This window comes from Rousettus aegyptiacus, unplaced genomic scaffold (assembly GCF_014176215.1).
Source record: "Rousettus aegyptiacus isolate mRouAeg1 unplaced genomic scaffold, mRouAeg1.p scaffold_m13_p_16, whole genome shotgun sequence".
Classification (NCBI taxonomy): domain Eukaryota; kingdom Metazoa; phylum Chordata; class Mammalia; order Chiroptera; family Pteropodidae; genus Rousettus; species Rousettus aegyptiacus.
The window spans coordinates 34,575,598-34,593,357 of record NW_023416291.1 but is presented as its reverse complement, the minus strand read 5'-3'; the positions used below and the strand labels follow the sequence as shown (position 1 = coordinate 34,593,357).

The 17,760-nt window shown below is 49.6% G+C and overlaps 1 protein-coding gene and 1 pseudogene across 4 annotated transcripts in view; one reads left to right on the top strand and one right to left on the bottom strand.

Moving 5' to 3' along the window:
* Positions 1–15,254, top strand: part of INSR (insulin receptor) — a 116,874-nt gene extending 101,620 nt beyond the window's left edge. For 2 of the 4 annotated variants that reach the window (XM_016163087.2, XM_016163089.2), the window contains 8 exons: positions 321–420; positions 1,461–1,528; positions 4,167–4,411; positions 5,744–5,854; positions 5,952–6,111; positions 7,696–7,825; positions 8,152–8,286; positions 10,465–15,254. In XM_016163087.2, coding sequence (XP_016018573.2) covers positions 321–420; positions 1,461–1,528; positions 4,167–4,411; positions 5,744–5,854; positions 5,952–6,111; positions 7,696–7,825; positions 8,152–8,286; positions 10,465–10,807 — 1,292 coding nt within the window. In that variant the 3' untranslated portion in view covers positions 10,808–15,254. Of the gene's footprint in view, positions 1–317; positions 421–1,460; positions 1,529–4,166; positions 4,412–5,743; positions 5,855–5,951; positions 6,112–7,695; positions 7,826–8,151; positions 8,287–10,464 lie in introns of all 4 variants that reach the window. The other 2 variants (XM_016163086.2, XM_016163088.2) reach the window with 1 other exon arrangement.
* Positions 9,551–9,669, bottom strand: LOC118612776 (annotated as a pseudogene).
* Positions 15,255–17,760: the final 2,506 nt, after the last annotated feature.

The window sequence follows — 17,760 nt, the reverse complement described above, 5'->3', positions numbered from 1 at the left end:
TAGAGCATTAAAACCTAGAGCAGGGCCTTTCTGAGTGTGGTGCCCTGGACGGGAACGGGAGAAGGCTGAGCGAGCAGTGGTCTGGAGTTCAGGGGTATGCTTCCAGAGTACAGACCTCTGAGCTTTCCGCCAGCCCTCTGGAGCCAAATGGTGCTTTGGGTCTCCTGGGAAGTAAGGGTCCAGGGAACCAGCAGAGAGAGGCTCAGGGACAAGAGATGGGGGACAAGGTGTGTGTGGCCTGCTATCCTATTTGTAGATGCGATTTGTGGTGTGAACACATTTTGATATGAAACATTTATTTTCTTATTCTATTTCAGTAGATGTCCCATCAAACATTGCAAAAATTATCATCGGTCCCCTCATCTTTGTCTTCCTCTTCAGTGTTGTGATTGGAAGTATTTATCTGTTCCTGAGGAAAAGGTAGGTGTGATGGTGTGCTGGTCATGGTGAATAACTAACTCTCCAGAAAAAAGTGTGCCTGGATGTAGCTGTGTCTGAGTTTATTTAAAATTTTACTGATGTGAAAGATGTGTAGCATGCGATTTACAGATGATGGTTTTAACACAATATACAATAATTTTTATCACAAATTTCCTCTAGCCTGGGGATTCTCCTCAAATATTTTCCTTGATTTTTTTCCCCCCTGAACCTTTTTATCTATAGCCAACCTATGGTTGCAATTGATGAACAGTGTTAGTGAATGTTGATTGATATTTTGTCTGTGTTAAAGAGTAGTACAAAAATGAAATGATATATATGCTCTTCAATCACAGGAGTAGCATCGTGGAATCAGATGATAATTCTTAAATACTTAACATTTCCTCCATGTGTTTCGCTATATGCAACATTGTGGCTAGAGATGGCACATGGTAATGTTTAATCCTCATTATTAACTTTATTTCCATCACTTACTTGAGCCTGGACAAGTAACAGAACAATAAATCGAGTCTTGGTTTGCAGTGTTTACCTACTCCCGTGGCATAAATATTCCTACGGTGGCCAATGTCAACCCACAGACCTGAAGTCACTGAGCACAGAGTGGGCAGGGATGAGCAGTTGCTCACCATGATGTAGTATTTCTCCACATGGATCCAATAGTGTAAATAAATGAGGTAACGTACATAGCCTCGAGGAACACTGATTATAGTAAGATTAGAATGATAATTAGAGAGTGGTGACCTTCGAGAAGATCGTTACCTTCCCTTATAATATAATTTATTTAATTGTGAGCCTGTATAATTTATTCTTGAATGATGATTACATTTAACAACTGGCTCGCAAGTTTCCTGAAAATCTAACAGTTTCTCACAAGCTGGGATGACATGGCTACAGAACAGCCCTGTACGTGGCTGCCACTGATAAGGTTCTCGTTTGCAGAGGAGGGGCCTATGTCCGCCTGTAGTGACCCCTGAAGTCCCATGAGAATCCCAAGCCGGAATGCCTCCCTTTTTCTCTTCCAGGCAGCCAGATGGGCCCCTGGGACCTCTGTATGCTTCTTCAAACCCCGAGTACCTCAGTGCCAGCGATGGTGAGTACCGTCCTCTTCCCTGGGGGTGGCCAGAATTTTGCTGTCTGGTTTTCTTTGCCATCACTGTCAAGTGGAAGTCAAGGGTTGACACCCCGAGAGGCTGGGACGAGCCCTCTTGTTCAGTGGAAAGCCCGTCACCAGGAGCAGTCGGGCCTCTGTGTCTGGCGCCTGTTTGTATATGCTGATCTAGTTGGTCTGTGATCTGTGGACTGGGATGGGAGGCCAAGGGCTTGGTGCCCCAGCTGTGGGGGTGTGGAGCCTCGGGCCTGTGCCAGCGCGAGTGCCGAGGGCCAGCGCCCGAAAGCTATGTCTGAACTTGCTGCCCAAGCTGGGAGGTGGGGACTGGAAGCCAAAATGGGGGACTGTGGATGCGGTGGGGAAGACAAGAAGCACGGACACGGCGTGATGGGTGGGAGGCTGTGTAGGCGCCAGGGATGCATCTGCTCTGGGTGCCAGCTGAGCACAGATGTGGCGGCGACGCTGGTGGCGGGAGCACAGATCTGACATCTGCATTTCCCTGACTGTACCAAAGGGCAGTGAATGACCCCGGCAGATAAGGCCTGGCCGTTCCTTCCGAGGGGAGGGCACCTACTGTATAGCAAGTTTCTAAAGTACTTCATGCAGCAAAATCAAAAAGCGACTTTCAGGGCACCATTGCTGGCATGATGCTGGCTTGGGATACAGGGGTGGTGTGGTAAGAGTACCTGGGACTTGTTTTAATCAGATCCGATAAGACAGGCAGCCATGGGAACGACTGTCACGAAGGAAGACGTTTATCCCCATGGTCCCGTGGAAGCAGGAGATGCACACCATGCAGGGCCCCCTGGGGCAGCACCCAGCCGGTCAGCAGGCAGAGGGAGAGGGGATGTGGGCGAGAGCTTCTTTGTGGTTTGCACAGGAAAGGGAGGGGCAGGGCGAGACTTAGGATTGGCTTGTGTGAATGATTTCAGCGGGCTGGGGGCTTAGGGGCTGCGGCCTGGTTGTCTGGCACCTGGCCGGGGGGGTGATGAGAGCAGAGGGGATGTGGTCCAGAGGGTGAGACCGCCGTAAAGGAGGTGCTCAGGGTGTGAGCCAGGGATCGGATGGCTTGTATGAAAGGATCTCTTGCAGTCCTTGTTATCTCCAGGAACTGGCTACCCTAGGGTAGGGGGCAGTCTCCAGGGTAAGCGGGGCCCCAGATGTCTAAGTGTCAGAAAAGAGAAACTAGAAAAGGTGGTTATTGCAAGTGGAAATGTGTGGAGGGAACAGGACTGGTAGAGAACGAATGTTGATCAAGGAGACTCCCTTCCCTGCTGGAAATGGCATTTTTACCATACGTCGGAGGCTGGGAAGCTGGTCTTCAGGGCTGCCTTAGCACCCGGCCATCCTGCTCCTTTCTGGGAATACAGCAAAGGCTGAAAGCACCAGGATATCCAGTCAGAGCTGGAAATTGGGGCTCGAGGGCCTTTAAGGTCGGGAAGACCCGAGATGAGTATTGCACACAAGGAGAGAGCTGGGCTCAGGCCCCTGGAGGCAGGGAGCCCTCCTTGAGCATCTGCAAGTTCATTTGGGTGCAGAGCTCTTGTGTGACCCAGCGTCCTTGCATGAGCCATCAGCCACCAAATGAGTTGGCTAGGGCTGCTGTAACTATGTGTTGACACTGGGTGGCTTAGAAAACAGAATTCTATTTTGTCACAGTTCTAGAGGCTGAAAGTTCAAGGCCAGGGTGACGGTAGGGTCTGTAACCTGTCTTCTTGGCATGTGGATGGCTGCCTCCTCTCTGTATCCTCACCCAGCCATCTGTCTCTGTGTGCCTGTGTTCTCATTTCGTCCTCTTGTAAGGACACCAGTCAGACTGGATCAGGGCCCACACCAATTACCCCGTTTTTCCTTGATTACCTCTTTAAAGACCCTATCTCCAAATATAGTCACATTCGGAGGTACCAGGATCAGGACTTCAACATATGAATTTGGGGGCAACACAGTGTGGCCCCTAACAGTGATGGCAAAGAGGAAGACAGGGACCATTTTGGCTTTTCTTACAAGGCCTCGGTGCATTTGTCTGCGAATCATTTTCTGTATCACAAACCACTGCAAGCTTAGTGGCTTAAAACAATGACCATTAATTAGTTCGGTTTGGTGGGTCTGCTTCCTGGCCCAGCTGGGCGGTTCTTCTGGTCTCACTTACATGGCTGTGTCTGCCTGTGGAGCAGCTAGGTGGTCCTGGCTGGGCTTACTCACATGGCCAGGGGTTTATAGGCTGGATAGTCCCTGACCCCCTTGGCCCCTTTGCAGAAACAACAGCCTTAGATGGAAAGTGGCATAGGCTGGATAGTCCCTGACCCCCTTGGCCCCTTTGCAGAAACAACAGCCTTAGATGGAAAGTGGCATCCTTAGGCAGTGGGGCTCTGAGATCAGACAGGAAGGATGGGGATGCAGGCTCAGCAGCACTTACGGGCCATACCCCTGGAGCCGTGTGGCTCCTTCCCCAGCCTCCGCTGTACCCACCATGAGGGTGGGGACCCACACCTGTTTTATTCTTGGCTGTGTGCCTGGCACAGGTCCAGGATCAGAGAAGTTGCTTAATGAGCATGTTAGGGGGCTCGGAGGGAGGTGGCCGGGGATTGCAGAGCAGGCTGTGTAGATAAATGAGGAGTAGTGTTCCCATGTTCTGTGTATGTGCCGGACGAGTGGGAAGTGCCTCGGGAGAAGATCACCCTCCTGCGAGAGCTGGGGCAGGGCTCCTTCGGCATGGTGTACGAGGGCAACGCCAAGGACATCATCAAGGGTGAGGCAGAGACCCGGGTGGCAGTGAAGACAGTCAACGAGTCGGCCAGCCTGCGTGAGCGGATCGAGTTTCTCAACGAGGCCTCGGTCATGAAGGGCTTCACCTGCCATCACGTGGTGAGTCTGCTGCTTTTGCTAACCGAAGAGGAGATTCGGGCTGTAGTAAAGAACAGAAGGCATCTGAGCAAAAAGTTGCAACCCAGGGGACAGAGGTTCAGGTAGCAACTACACTGCCTGCCCTCCAGAGAGAACTAAGAAAGGAAGGGCATATAATCTCGAAACCCACAAAGTGCAAGCTTTCCTGCAAATGAAGGGTCCTGGCTACGTTAACAGGGCTTAGTTAGTTCCAGCATGCAAACTAGAAGGATGAAAACTACAAGGAGGTCAAGTCCACAGCTGTCCATGCAGCAGTAGTGGTTCCAGGATGCTGCGCCTCCCTTGGCCTTGAGCTGACTCCAGCGACAGGTCAGCTCTTGAGACCTGAGGCACAAGCCGTGCAGAGGCCCCACTTCCCAGCAGCCTCCCGACTCTGTTTTAAGTGAGCCTCTGGGTGAGGCTTGTTCCATTTTATTCTTTTCCATGATCGTTTCATGTTGGTTCCCTCGTCCCTCCTCCTGCACAGAGCATGAGGACAGTCGGTGTGGACCCCTGCTGAGCATCCTGAAGGGGGGAAGAGGGTCTCTCTTCTCCCTTCTCCAATCCCATCCTCTCCCAAGTCACCTGGAGCCAGACTCTTGTTGCTTTGGTGCTCTCCGGAGTCTGCTATCTCATCCTCTTCTCGGCTCCTCTGACTCTTAAACAAATGGCAACACACCCTTTCCCTGCCCCCTTAAGGTTGGCACAGCCTTTCCTGGCCTTCTGGCCCAGTGTCCCCTGGTTCCTCCTTGAGCCTTGAGTCCTTTCATGTCACCCCCCACACGTTAGTGGAGCACTCGCTCTTGTCTGCAGTGCAGCAGATTGCTGCCCTTGCAGGTAGAGACAGACTCTAAACCCAGAAGATTCATTGTCAGGAGATGATGCTCTGGGAAAGTGGGAAGGGAGAGCAGGGTCGGGGGACTGGGAATTCGGGAGTGGGGAAGGTACAGGGCCTGGGCCTGGGCTGTGTAGATGTGGGAGGGAACAGAGGGTCAGGCAGAGGGGACAGCTGACGGGAAGCCCTGGGCGCAAGGATGTGCTGTGTGTGCTTAGAGGTGGTAAGGAAGTAGCCGAGGATTTGCCTTGGAAGGTTGCCGTGTGGGCAGCTCTGTCTGCCCCTGCCTTACCAGATTGAGAGTCCGAATTCTCCTGCCTCGCTGAGTCCTCCCCCCACACTGGGGCGTTGACCTGATGGACCAAGGTCGACCACATACCACCCAGAAGCAGGGTGCTGTGTGCAACCAGAGAGACCTTGGGGTGTCACAGTCTCCCATAGACCCTCCTAATAACGACCCCCTTATGCTTGCTTCTCAGGTCCGCCTCCTGGGGGTGGTGTCCAAGGGGCAGCCGACACTGGTGGTGATGGAGCTGATGACCCACGGAGACCTGAAGAGCTACCTTCGTTCCCTGCGACCCGAGGCTGAGGTGAGCCGTCCTTGGGTACCCCACTGGGCTCCGCCTCCTGTGGGGCCATGTGCCCTAGTGTTGCTGAACACAACACAACCCTCTGTTTTGACTTTAGAACAACCCTGGCCGCCCTCCCCCGACTCTGCAAGAGATGATCCAGATGTCAGCAGAGATCGCGGATGGGATGGCGTACCTGAACGCCAAGAAGTTCGTGCACCGGGACCTCGCAGCTCGAAACTGCATGGTTGCCCATGATTTCACTGTTAAAATTGGAGGTTCGTCTGGCTTTCTGCTGTCAAATGCACTGCCCAGGCCACATTTAATTTCAGAAGGAGTTCTCTATCATGCGTTAAATCTTTTCCAGAGGTTTTAGCTGGAGGGCCCGATCCTTGCACCGTAATTTGATTGCATTTATTCATTAAGTCACTCATTCACTTTTTAAAATAATATTCGCGTACCCGGTATGTGCAGGTTGCTTAAGGAGGTATTGTGGGTGTGATGAAGAATTTTTCTGTCCCCATGCAGCTCGCAGTCTTTATCACCACCACCCAACACAGTAGCCACGGGCCACATGTGGCCATTGACATTTAAGTTAATTTATGTTAGGTAAAATTGAAAGGTCAGTCCATCGGTTGCATGGGCCCCATTTCAGGTGTCCAGCAGCCACCTAGCGCCCAGTGGCTGTCATAGTGGACAGTGGGGATATAGAGCGTGTTCATCGCTGCAGATAGTCCTGGACAGAGGTGTTTGCTATGAACACAATGAAATAGTTCACGCCGATACAAACCAGACAGCGAAGACTGGGAAAGGAGCACCGCAGGAAACGGAGTTCCATGACAGGGAGGAAAGGCCTCCATCCGCCAGGGGCAGCATCTCACCCAAGACCCGCAGGGTTAGAGGTTGAGCTGAGTGACAGCATCCTGGGGGCCTTACAGCACATGCAAAGGCCATGAGGCCAGAGGATGGCTGATGTGGTGCGAATGGAAGGGACTTAGAGGGGGCCAGCAGCATGGACTGTGAGCTTAAGGAGAGAGGCAGGACCCAGACCCAGAATGGTCTTGCAAGTCATAGTAAGTCACCTAGAACTTATATGACGCAGCTGGGGCAAGGCAGGATGTGATGTGATCCCGTTTACGATCCAAAAAGACATTACCCTACAATAAAAGTCAGTAGGAAGCAGGAGGTGACATTATCCTATATAAACCCCAAAGACTTTATCCTATACCAGCAAGGGGAGCAAGAGGTGACAAAGTTGTGTCATTCTGTTTATGTAGCTTCTCTCGGGCAGTGGGCTGTCAGAGTCAGGATGGAGGGAGGGTCCTGCAGGTGAGAGAGGGTAGTGGGTCTGGGGGGTGCTGGGAGAGATGACGAGAGAGGGATGTGGAAGGAAGGAGGGGGGCAAGACTCATCGCTGCCTTGCATGAGGGATGTGAGGAAAGGGGGTGGTCAAAGGAGGACCCAAACCTGGCTTTTCTGGTTGGGCAGCTGGCTCTTAGGTGGAGCCCTATCCATTGGGGGACAGTAGGTTGGCTGCGAAGTCAAAAGTTCCGTTTGGAATGCCTGTGAGTCATGGGTGGGAAGGAAGCATTTCTGAGAAAGCAGTTCCCAAGCTCCAGGCTGGAACGTCGCTTTGTCCCCACTTCCATTTCCTTCCCTTTAAATAGTGGCCCATCCTCTCCCTCCATGTCCCCATGAGCACGTTCAGAATCCATTCCCCCTGCATTTAGTGGCCACCCAGAGAGCACAGACCTGGGGCAGGCGAGCCCATCAGAGGGCTCTACGAGGGGCAGAGCAGTGAAGATGGCAGACACCTGGGCCATGGACTGAGAAGTAAGAGCATGTGAACTGTTTGTTGTCAGACTTTGGAATGACCAGAGACATCTATGAGACGGATTACTACCGGAAAGGGGGCAAGGGCCTGCTCCCTGTGCGGTGGATGGCGCCGGAATCCCTGAAGGACGGAGTCTTCACTGCTTCTTCAGACATGTGGTGAGTTGTGTGTGGGTTGGCAGACAGAGTGCTGGGCTTGAGTTCCAGATCTCTTCACTCAATAAGTAGGAGGGGGCAGTTAAAACCTGCCTTCTCACGGCTTCTCCATCAAGAAAACGAAGGGGGTGTCACGTGTGAGGACTCTTGCATGGCTACTATCACGTTCTGGTGGAGACTAATCTTCTGAGCACAGCATGAATTGTTTAATTAACTGGCCAGCCAGGTTCTAGTAAACGAAGCAAGGTGTGTGTGTGTGTGTGTGTGTGTGTGTGTGTGTGTGTGTGTGTTTTAATGGTTTCTTTGTTCCTCCTCTCAACTGTTGGCAGGTCCTTCGGCGTGGTCCTCTGGGAAATCACCAGCTTGGCAGAACAGCCTTACCAAGGCCTGTCTAATGAGCAGGTGTTGAAATTTGTCATGGAAGGAGGGTATCTGGATCAACCTGAAAATTGTCCGGAGAGACTGTAAGTGTAGAAAGGGGTGTTCACTTAAAAAGGATTTTGCATGCATGCTTGCGTTTGCCTATTGTGTGTTTATATGCATACTTGTGTTTGCATATTATACCTTTATATGCATGCTTGTGTTTGCCTATTGTATCTTTGTACACACACATCTGTGTTTGTATATCATGTATACATGTATGCTTATGTTTGCATATCGTTTCTTTGCATGCACACTGTGCACATTATGTCTGCATACATGCTTGTATTTGCATATCATATCTTTACATGTATGCTTTTACTCATATTGTATCTTTGGAAAGTTGTTCAAGAAACCCCACAGCAGCGGTTAACTTGGGAGAAGGAAACTGGGGAGCTAGTGTGGAAGATTTATATTTAACTGCCTTTTCTTTACACACTTAAAATTTTGTCAAGAAACTAATACGATATTATATTCAATTATGTCTCAGTAATGGAAAAACATCATTGAGTATAAACATTAAGAAAGTTAGTCAAAAATATGTATTATATATCCCCCCAATTTTTATTTTAAGTATTTGTTATGGGACCAAATGGACAACACACCCAGCACGCTATTAAACACTTGCAAAATAGTCCAGCCCTACTAATAATAGTCCAGTAAGTATAAGGTAAACTGAAGGAGAGTAATATTTTCCTAAATGAGCAAATAAAGAAAGAAAAGAAAGAAGGGAGAGAAGGAGAGTTTTAATATTCAGTGCTAGGAACTATATGGCTGGAGAACCATTCCTGTCGCCCTTTTGTAAGAGCTACCCAGAGTAACGTTTTTCAAAGTCCCAAAGTAGTGGAAATGATTTAAACATCCAAAAATACGAGAATTTCCCAGTAAATTGATACATGACTATGAGGTAGCGATTGAAATTTCAAATGATGCTTATAAAATATTTTATAGCTTGGTGGACAAACCTGTTAAAACATTGAGTGGAAAAAACATGTATGTATTTCCTTCCCAAATATCCTCAGATAGAAAAGATAAGAGGTTATATCTGAAGGAAGGTTGTGCGCGAGCTGCATCTTCTCCATATTTGGGGATGTCTTCTAATTTTCTACAATGAGCATTTATTGCATATAAAGTCCTTCATCAGTGTTCCTTAAGAAAAATGTTTGACTTCCTGAAAAATTCGTGGAGAGATGCCATTTTTATGCTTTGTCCCCAGAAGAATAAGACATCAACTTAGAAAACCTGATATGAAGAGACTGCATATGAAAAAAAGTACAGAGCAGAGTTGTTTAGAATCTTTATTTTTAACTCCTGTAGTGCCTAGTATTCCTAGGTGGTCTCCCATCCAAATACTAACCAGGCCCAACCCTGCTTAGCTTCTGAGATCAGACAAGATTAGGCATGTTCAAGGTGGCATGCCCATAGACTGTTTAGAATTTTTGAGCAAAGTATTTGTCCATATGCCTCATGAGGTCTTTTGCTAACCATGCCAATGAACAGCCAGCTGTGGTTCCAGGACCACAGACATTCAGTAGACCCTAAGGCAGGATCTGCAAATTTTTTCTGTAAAGGGCCATTTTGTAAGTATTTTCAGCTTTGTGGGCCATGTGACTGTCACAGCCCCTCAATTCTGCTCTGTAGCCACAGGCAATCCATAAATAAATGGATGTGACCGTGTGCCAATAAAACTTTATTTACAAACACTAGGGGGCCAGGTTTGGTCCAGGGGCCGAAATTTGCCAACCTCTTCCCTAGAAGAAGGTACAGTGGGGAACGGAAGAGGTAAAATGGAAAGCCCAAGCCCTCGGCCCCCGTCCTAGGTGTTGTTGACTTAGCACTGTCCTAAGGCTCTCCTGCCGACCTGCAAGACAGCCTCTCAGAGCCAGCCCTCCCGGTCCAGTCCACACAGCTCAGCCGGCTGGCGCGAGGATATGTCACATGAGGAGCCACGGTCTCCAGCACGTGGCAGCATCACGAGAGGCCCTTCTTGATCTGGCAGTGGGGGTGGCAGCCCCCCTCGGCTTGCTCTTCAAAGCCACCTTCAGCCCCAATAGAACCACTGCTTCTGTTTGACTGTCTGTCACCTGTGCACGTAGTTGCTGTCTGAAATGAGTACCTGTCATCTGTGGGTTTGGGCCACCGGGGTGGGGTGGGCCGGGCCGGGCTGGGGGCTGCTTGGCTGGAGCCCCAGACTCATCCCTAACGTGTCCCTCTATCCTTAGCACCGAGCTGATGCGCATGTGCTGGCAGTTCAACCCCAAGATGCGGCCAGCCTTCCTGGAGATCGTCGACCTGCTCAAGGACGACCTGCATCCCAGCTTTCCAGAAGTTTCCTTCTTCCATAGTGAGGAGAACAAGGCGCCTGAGAGCGAGGAGTTGGAGATGGAGTTTGAGGACATGGAGAGCGTTCCCCTGGACCGGTCCTCACACTCTCAGAGGGAAGAGGACGGAGGGTCCACGCTGGGCCTGAAGCGGAATTACGAGGATCATGTCCCCTACACCCACATGAATGGGGGCAAGAAAAATGGGCGGGTCCTGACTCTGCCACGCTCCAGTCCTTCCTAACGGCGCCTGTTTGGGGGAGGGGTCCCCAGTCACTCTACTTTGGTTTGAAGGCCTCCAGAACTCTCAGGATTTTCCCCGACCCGCCAGCATCCAGTGGAGCTCAGAGAACGTTACTGCCCTTTTCAGTTCATTGTATGACTTCAGATGCATCTGACCCATGGCCAATATGATGAGTCTTCAGAGTGTAACTGTGAACGTGGAGGGTTTTCGGCGGCTGCTGTCCTTTCGGGCAACTGTGGGGTCAAGCCAGGATGTCACTTCTTTTTCTAGTCGATTGAGAGAGATCACTTGTTTTTACAAAGATTTTTTTTTTTTTGGCTGGTGTCTGAGCTACAGTATAAAACATAAAACTTGGGTGTGGAACAAACGTTTGAAAGAAAGAACAAACCAACCCTGTTCCAGTAGAATTCCGGGCTTTATGGAGTGGGCTTTAGAAAGGATTTTCTCATCCAGGCTGAAGAATTTTTTTTCCTCACAAAATCAGTTCCTCAAATTGACCAATAGCTGCTGCTTTCGTACTTTGGATAAGGATTTGCAGTTCGGCGTGCGTGCGCGTGTGTGTCCTGGGTAGATGCGGCTGGTCGTGTGCGCGCGTGTGCGCATGCGCGTAAAGCGCTCATCCTGAGTTGACACCTTGGGGATCAGCTCATGAAGGTTCTGCTTTTCCCATCTGGCCCCCAGCACCGCCCCTCCCTACTGAGAGACTGTGCCCCCCACTAATTTTTATTGTGCCACAAGTCTAGCCTCAGGAGTCTTCTCTCCCTTAACTTTGGTGAAAAATGTTTTTTTCTAGAAGCCGTAGGAGTGGTTTGGAGTGATAATGGATCTTTTCAAGACCAAACAAGCCAGGACATAAAAAAGAAAAAGCAAAACAAAACGAAAGGAAAAAAAGAACTGTGATGGTAGAGTTTTGAGAATGTATTTCTAACATATTTAATTTTTTAAAACTCTCCGATCAGCCTCTTAAGTTATTGACTGTTTCCTGGGGTCGGGGAGGCCGGCAGCCGCTCAGCTGGCATGGGGGGGTGCCAGGCACCAGAGGCCTCCACTTGGTCTGCAATGCATCCATATTCTGGGAAAAAAGCCACGTTTGCTGCTAACCCCTGTGGATGTCGTGAGGCCACCCTCGCTGAGGGCGTGGGCAGTTGGGTGTGACGGCGGTTAGGTTTCTGCCAGCAGCCGCCAGGAGCTGGGCCCACTTGGAACACATTTGTGGCTCTGGGGTCTCCTGGTTCCCTGTGTGTACCCCACGCTCCTCCTCAGGGGGTGTGCATGTCCTATGGTGGTGGTGCAGACACGACAAAATCAGATCCCAAAGCGTGATGGCACGGACGGACTTTGAGAGCACTACGATGTGAAATGACATGCACCCGTCGGTCTGCTCAGACCTCAGGGCTCCCGACTGTCCTCAGACCTGACCTCCCAGATGCTGCTCTGTGCCGCGACCTCACTTGGGCCAGGTGTGGGGCCTGGGCCAACCCTCAGGTGCTCAGCCATTGCAGTCCCTCCGGGAGCAGAGCCTAGAGGAGAAGCCGTGAAGGACGCCCACGCTTCCCGGAACTTCTGAACCGGCCCGAATCCATGGTTTCTTCCCTTTGGGAAAAAGAACCACAGCTGCTCAAATAAAGAACACGGTGAACACGTTACTTTGGTTCATCAGAATCTTCATGCTGATTATCCCTGAGTGCATTTTCTCAAAAGTTTTTGATGCCTCCGTTCTCCTCTTAAAAGTTGTGGGCTTAAGGGACAGTACAGGCGCAGGGGCGACCTCTGAACCTTCTCGGTTCCTGATTAAGAGCACAGGTAGACACAAATCTCAACGGCCTATTGCTCTCTTATTTATACGATTCGAGAAATTACAGCATGTAAAATATTCCTGGGGAGCCTCCGTGATTGGGTACAATGAGCAAGAGTACAGAAACTATTTTTGCCAAATTCATTTTGTACATAGGAATATGTAAGTAAATTTAAAAAAACATGCAGATCTAGGTATTTAGTTCTTTTCATAGTAAATTTGTAGTGGGCGTAGATTACACTAGCAGCAGTTTTCACATTTTTCTAATTCAGAAAGGTTTTCTTATATTAGGGGAAAATTATTTATTTTAATATAAAAAAATCACTGTAAAAATCACTTTAGTAAAAAATGGAGCGCATGTAAATTTTTATCAGAGGAAAATAAACAGGTGAATGTGGGGCAATGAATTTTTTTTTTTCCAGCACAGTCTACCTCAGCATACTGGTAGGATGTGGTTCAATAATGGACATCTCTGAGACGTCAGAATTCTTCCTGGATCCAATCCGAATCAGGGAAGATCCGTATCAGCTGATTCCGAATGCCAGGGACCAGGAAGAATTTTGAGAGAGGGCTTTGGAATTAAACGTGGCCTTCCGTGAGCATAGATCCTTTCCCTGGCAGATAATAGTCTCCTAATTTAACCTTTTTTTTTTTTTTTTGATCCTGCATTGACACCGAGCTTCCCAAACATGAACCAAGCCTCAGGTTGTTGTGATGTGTCTGACGCAGGGGTGCTCAGACCTGAGCTGCCCTCCTTTGGTGAGGAGTAGTTGCCCTGTCCCCCTGCCAGGGTAAACGGGCTTCGGTGCAGAACCGATACCCCCACCCGATCACCATGTCCCCTGGAAGTGAGCACCACAGCGCCCTGCTCCTGTCTTATTCCTACTCCTTTTAGGCTGAGATGCTGTAGGTGGTGGGTCAGATCACAGTCATGGGTGCTTCACATCCAAACACCCAAGGCAGGGTCTCCTTTTATTCTCTGAGCGTTTAGGGGCACAATGGGAAATCCCAATCCACACCCAGCAGGATGCTGAACATGTCTCTTAGCAACAAAACCCTGGACCCCGTAATGTGGTTTGGTCGACCTCAAGCCAATGCTGTTTGACCTTGTGGGCTTTGAGACCCCATATGCAAGTCTGGATAGGGCCGGCAGGGCTGTTGTCATTCTCATCAGACCTTGCAGCCCTTGTCACTGTGTCAACTGTAATGACAGAACTTTGGTCTTAGAGACTCATGGCTATCCTGGCGGGTTGTAGTGGTGGCTTACCAAAAAAAGCATCAAAGCCAGCTGAGGTTGACACTTTTTGATGTTTGTTTATAAAAATGCCTCACTATTGTGAAAACCCTTTTTATTCACGTGAAATCCATGTAATAATTTCTTCCTGGAGGAAAATACCAAACACATCACTTTCTCCCAGGACCAGTGATGTCAAACACACACCTGGAAATGTTTGTATTCCAGGAGTGGTTCTGGGTGACTTCCTGTCATTTTTGAGCTGGTAGGAAGAGAGAAATGCTGCTGTTTCTCTTGGATAGTTGTTGAGCATGACTGAAAGTGTTGGAATTGATGTAAGGGTCTCACGTATGACCCATGACTACTGGAGACAGCTGCTGACCAATGGACAGATCTCTCCCTGTCTCCCAAGAGAGTGGACAGGCTGCCATGAAATGTGCCTGTCGGGTTGGGAGGTGTTTATTTGTAGGCCTCGTAACTTTATATAGTCAGTGGGCAGGAAAGCCGTCAGGGCATGGCCCGTGCTTGCCATCTGGGCAAGTGATTGGATGTACTGCAGTCCCAACAACAATCATTTTTCTACTTTTAAGCGGAAGTTTGGGATTAAAAACTTGGATGCCACTTGGTGAGTCCTTGAGACCTCAGGCTACTCAGAAATGATGGTTTTGTTGGGAGTGCAGAATGGGGCTAATGCTGCTTGCATGCAAATGGTGAACACAGAATGGTGTCCCTTCCGAAAACCTTCTAGAATAATATTTAGAATACTGATTTACACCAGAGGTGAGGTTTTGGATGGAAAGAACAGATCGGTTTGTGTTCTTTTCAAACGCGCGAGAGAATATGATGGACTTTTCAGGGGCTGTAACCTAAGGCGAATGTTTCTTTAGGGTCCCCTTAGAAACAATGACTTTTTTGAGCTTACTGTCACTTTCTGATACTGGTCAAGGTCCAGAACCAGACTCCAGCCAGAGTTTTATTTGGGCATAGACCCTAAAAGTCCTTGTGAAAAAGCAGATCATGAATCTCAGGCTCTTGGTCTCATTTGAGAAGGAGGGAGGAGGCCCCTAAATGAGTGTGCACCCCTACACATTGAGAAGTGGCTTATTTAGTTTTCCTACTTCATGTGCCTTGGGGGGGCCTCGGCCTTGCGTGTCAGCAGTAGACACCTCTCATCCGCCGTCAGCCTCTCAGGATCAAGTGTGTCTCAGCTTGCATGGAAAACAACTCAGAAACAGAAAACCCACCAAAAGCTCAATTATTTTTTTCAGTGTTTTCCTACAAGAGCCAAGTAGTGCAATGTACAGAATATGCCTTTTTTTTTTTGGGGGGGGGAGGGTGGATAGTGAAATTGCTCTGCATGTAAGATATGAAATAATTACCTGTTTATGTGAAAATTCTGAATAAATTATCTGAGGATACTTCGTTTTCTGTGTGGTGTCCAAGCAAGGACCTGTGTACTGTGTGGAGCTGTGGCGATGGGGTGGGCCATGTTAAGGGACATCTGGGAGGTTGTGGGGACCTGTTTCAACAACCCCCCCTGGTTCTTCAAAGCAGTGAAGCAGGAGGTTAAGTATTGTGACCAGCAGGGCCGACGATCCGCTGATACCTACCTGTACGGGCAAAATGGTGCTTTAAATCATGTTTCCATACCAGTTGGTATGTAACTGCTACCTGAAGGACCCCAGACCTCACGTGACCCCAAGCACTAAGAGGTTCATTCCAAGAATGCTAGGGAGCCTCCGGGACCTTGCTCCATTTCGACATGCTAGAGACTTAACATATTAAATATTTTTAATATCATCCTGGGTGCATGGACATGTCTTCAGGGTTGGTGGGCAGTGAGGGGGCAGGGTGGGGGCGGGCATATCTTATAAGAGGATTTTGAACAGCCTTCCTTGAGCCGAGTCCAAAATGTAGTGGGTAAAGAGACAGACTCCCAGCCTTCAGCAACCTGTGTGACTTTGAACAAGTCATGTAACTTCTCATGTTAGTAGTTGCTGTGTAACAAACAGTCCCCCAACTTAGTGGCTTAAAATAACTTATTTCTCATAGTTCTGTGTGCCAATTGGGCATGTGTGAGGCCACTGCTGAGGCAGCTGGGATAGTTCATCTTCCTGGAGGCTAGCTGGGGCTTGTTCACATGGTGTGGGTTGCAGCATACCCCAGAATCAGAGAGCAAGCCCCAAATTTGCAAATACTTTCCAAACTCCCACTTCTGTGGTGTTTGCTACTATCTCCTTGACCAAAGGAAGAGGTGTGGATGAGCCCAGAGTCAGTATGGGAAGGGGAGGGGTTCCACGAGGGTTTGGACACAAAAGGGTGCAAACCAGCTGGGAGTCAAACCTGTAGCAGCCCCTGCACCTCTCACCCAGCCCTCCGCGGTCGGAGGTGACAGACCCTGCTCATATGTCCACAGTGAAGACCAGTCGAGGTAAGGTTTATTATTCATGTCCCCCCCCCCCCCCGGTCCTTCCCACACCCCAAACCACTCCAGGTTCCGTTCTCCAAGAAATCAATGCTATGGCTAACTGGAAGTAGCGGTCACCTGCATTGTGCCTCCCCGGGTTGGTGAAATTCAATGGAAGTCTCTTGGAAAATGAAAAATGCTTTTCTCCCCAAGGGATGCCTGAGTCTGAGGGTGAGCAGGTGAATGGGTGGTCTTTTTGCCCAGAGGGGCCACTCAGGCTACTCCAACTCCTGGCCAAGTGACATTGATGCAGCTTAGCAGGGTCCTAGGGCCCTGGCCTGGAGAGGCAGGTGTCTGTCTGCCCAGAGGTTACCGAAACTTCATCCTGGGCCTTGGGTCTCAGTGGAGCTGCTTGTCAGAGTCCCACCTGTTGACAAGACAGGTATCCTTCTAGCCCACACCAAAGCCCCCTCAGTGAGCACTACAGGGCCGGGCCTGGGGCCCTGCCTTCTAATGGCCCACACCCCTACCCTAGTGGACTTGGCTGGCTCAGCTTCTGTTCCATTTTTGCCTGTCTGCCACCTGAGGGACCTGGTTTGTCCGTGGCCCAGGCATCCTCTTCAGAAGCTCTCTGCCTGGTTCTGAGTCCCCACGGCACCATGCCAAGCCGTCCCTGTGTTCAGGCTTCCCCAGGTTCCAGTGCCTCATCTGTACAGTGGAGGGAGAATGGTCCCTGCTTCTTAGGGCCACTGGGGGGAGACACCGCAAGTGTGTGTGTGTGTGTGTGTGTCATGTAACCAAGGCCTGGCTCAAGGTTTCCATTTAGGCGCCTGCAGCCATTAGGACCACCTGTTACCAGAACAGAGCAACACCTTGCATATTGACGACTATGGAGCCTTCCCAGATTTTGCTCCTCTGTTTGGCTGTGATTTTGTGAAAGTCGCCATGAGTGTCCTGGTACATCATCTTGGTGCCCAGGGTGAGGGGGTGGGGATTTTATTTGGCACTTTGTTGCTCTGGGCCGGTCCTCTGGTCAACTAACATGTGTGTTGGAAGAGGAAGAATCTCCTGACTGGGATAGTAGAGCAATTTGTGTTGATTTGTACCCCAGAAAGAATTGCTCTGCGGGTTATGGACTAGAGAGTGCTGCCCCATTGGCTCGCTCTTTAGTGCCAGCAAGAGGGCAAACAAGGGTTTGTGGATGTAGCCTGAAACACTGCCACCTCTAGGGCCAAATCTGGAGTTGAAAACAAGGGCTCTCTAGAGCTTTTTGTTTGTTTTTGTTAGCCTCTGGAAAGACGGATCAACGTAGCAGAAAATCCTGGTTCAAATCGAACTACAAAATCATAACGATGAGGATCCTTTTGGATTTCGTTTTGGTCCCTGTGGTCTTTCTCTGTCTCTGTCTCTGTCTCTTTCTCTCTCTGTCCCTCTGTCTCTCTCCCTCTCTCCTCTCTGTCTGTCTCTCTCTCTCCATCTCTCTCTCGCTCCCTCTGTCTCTGTCTCTGTCTGTCTCT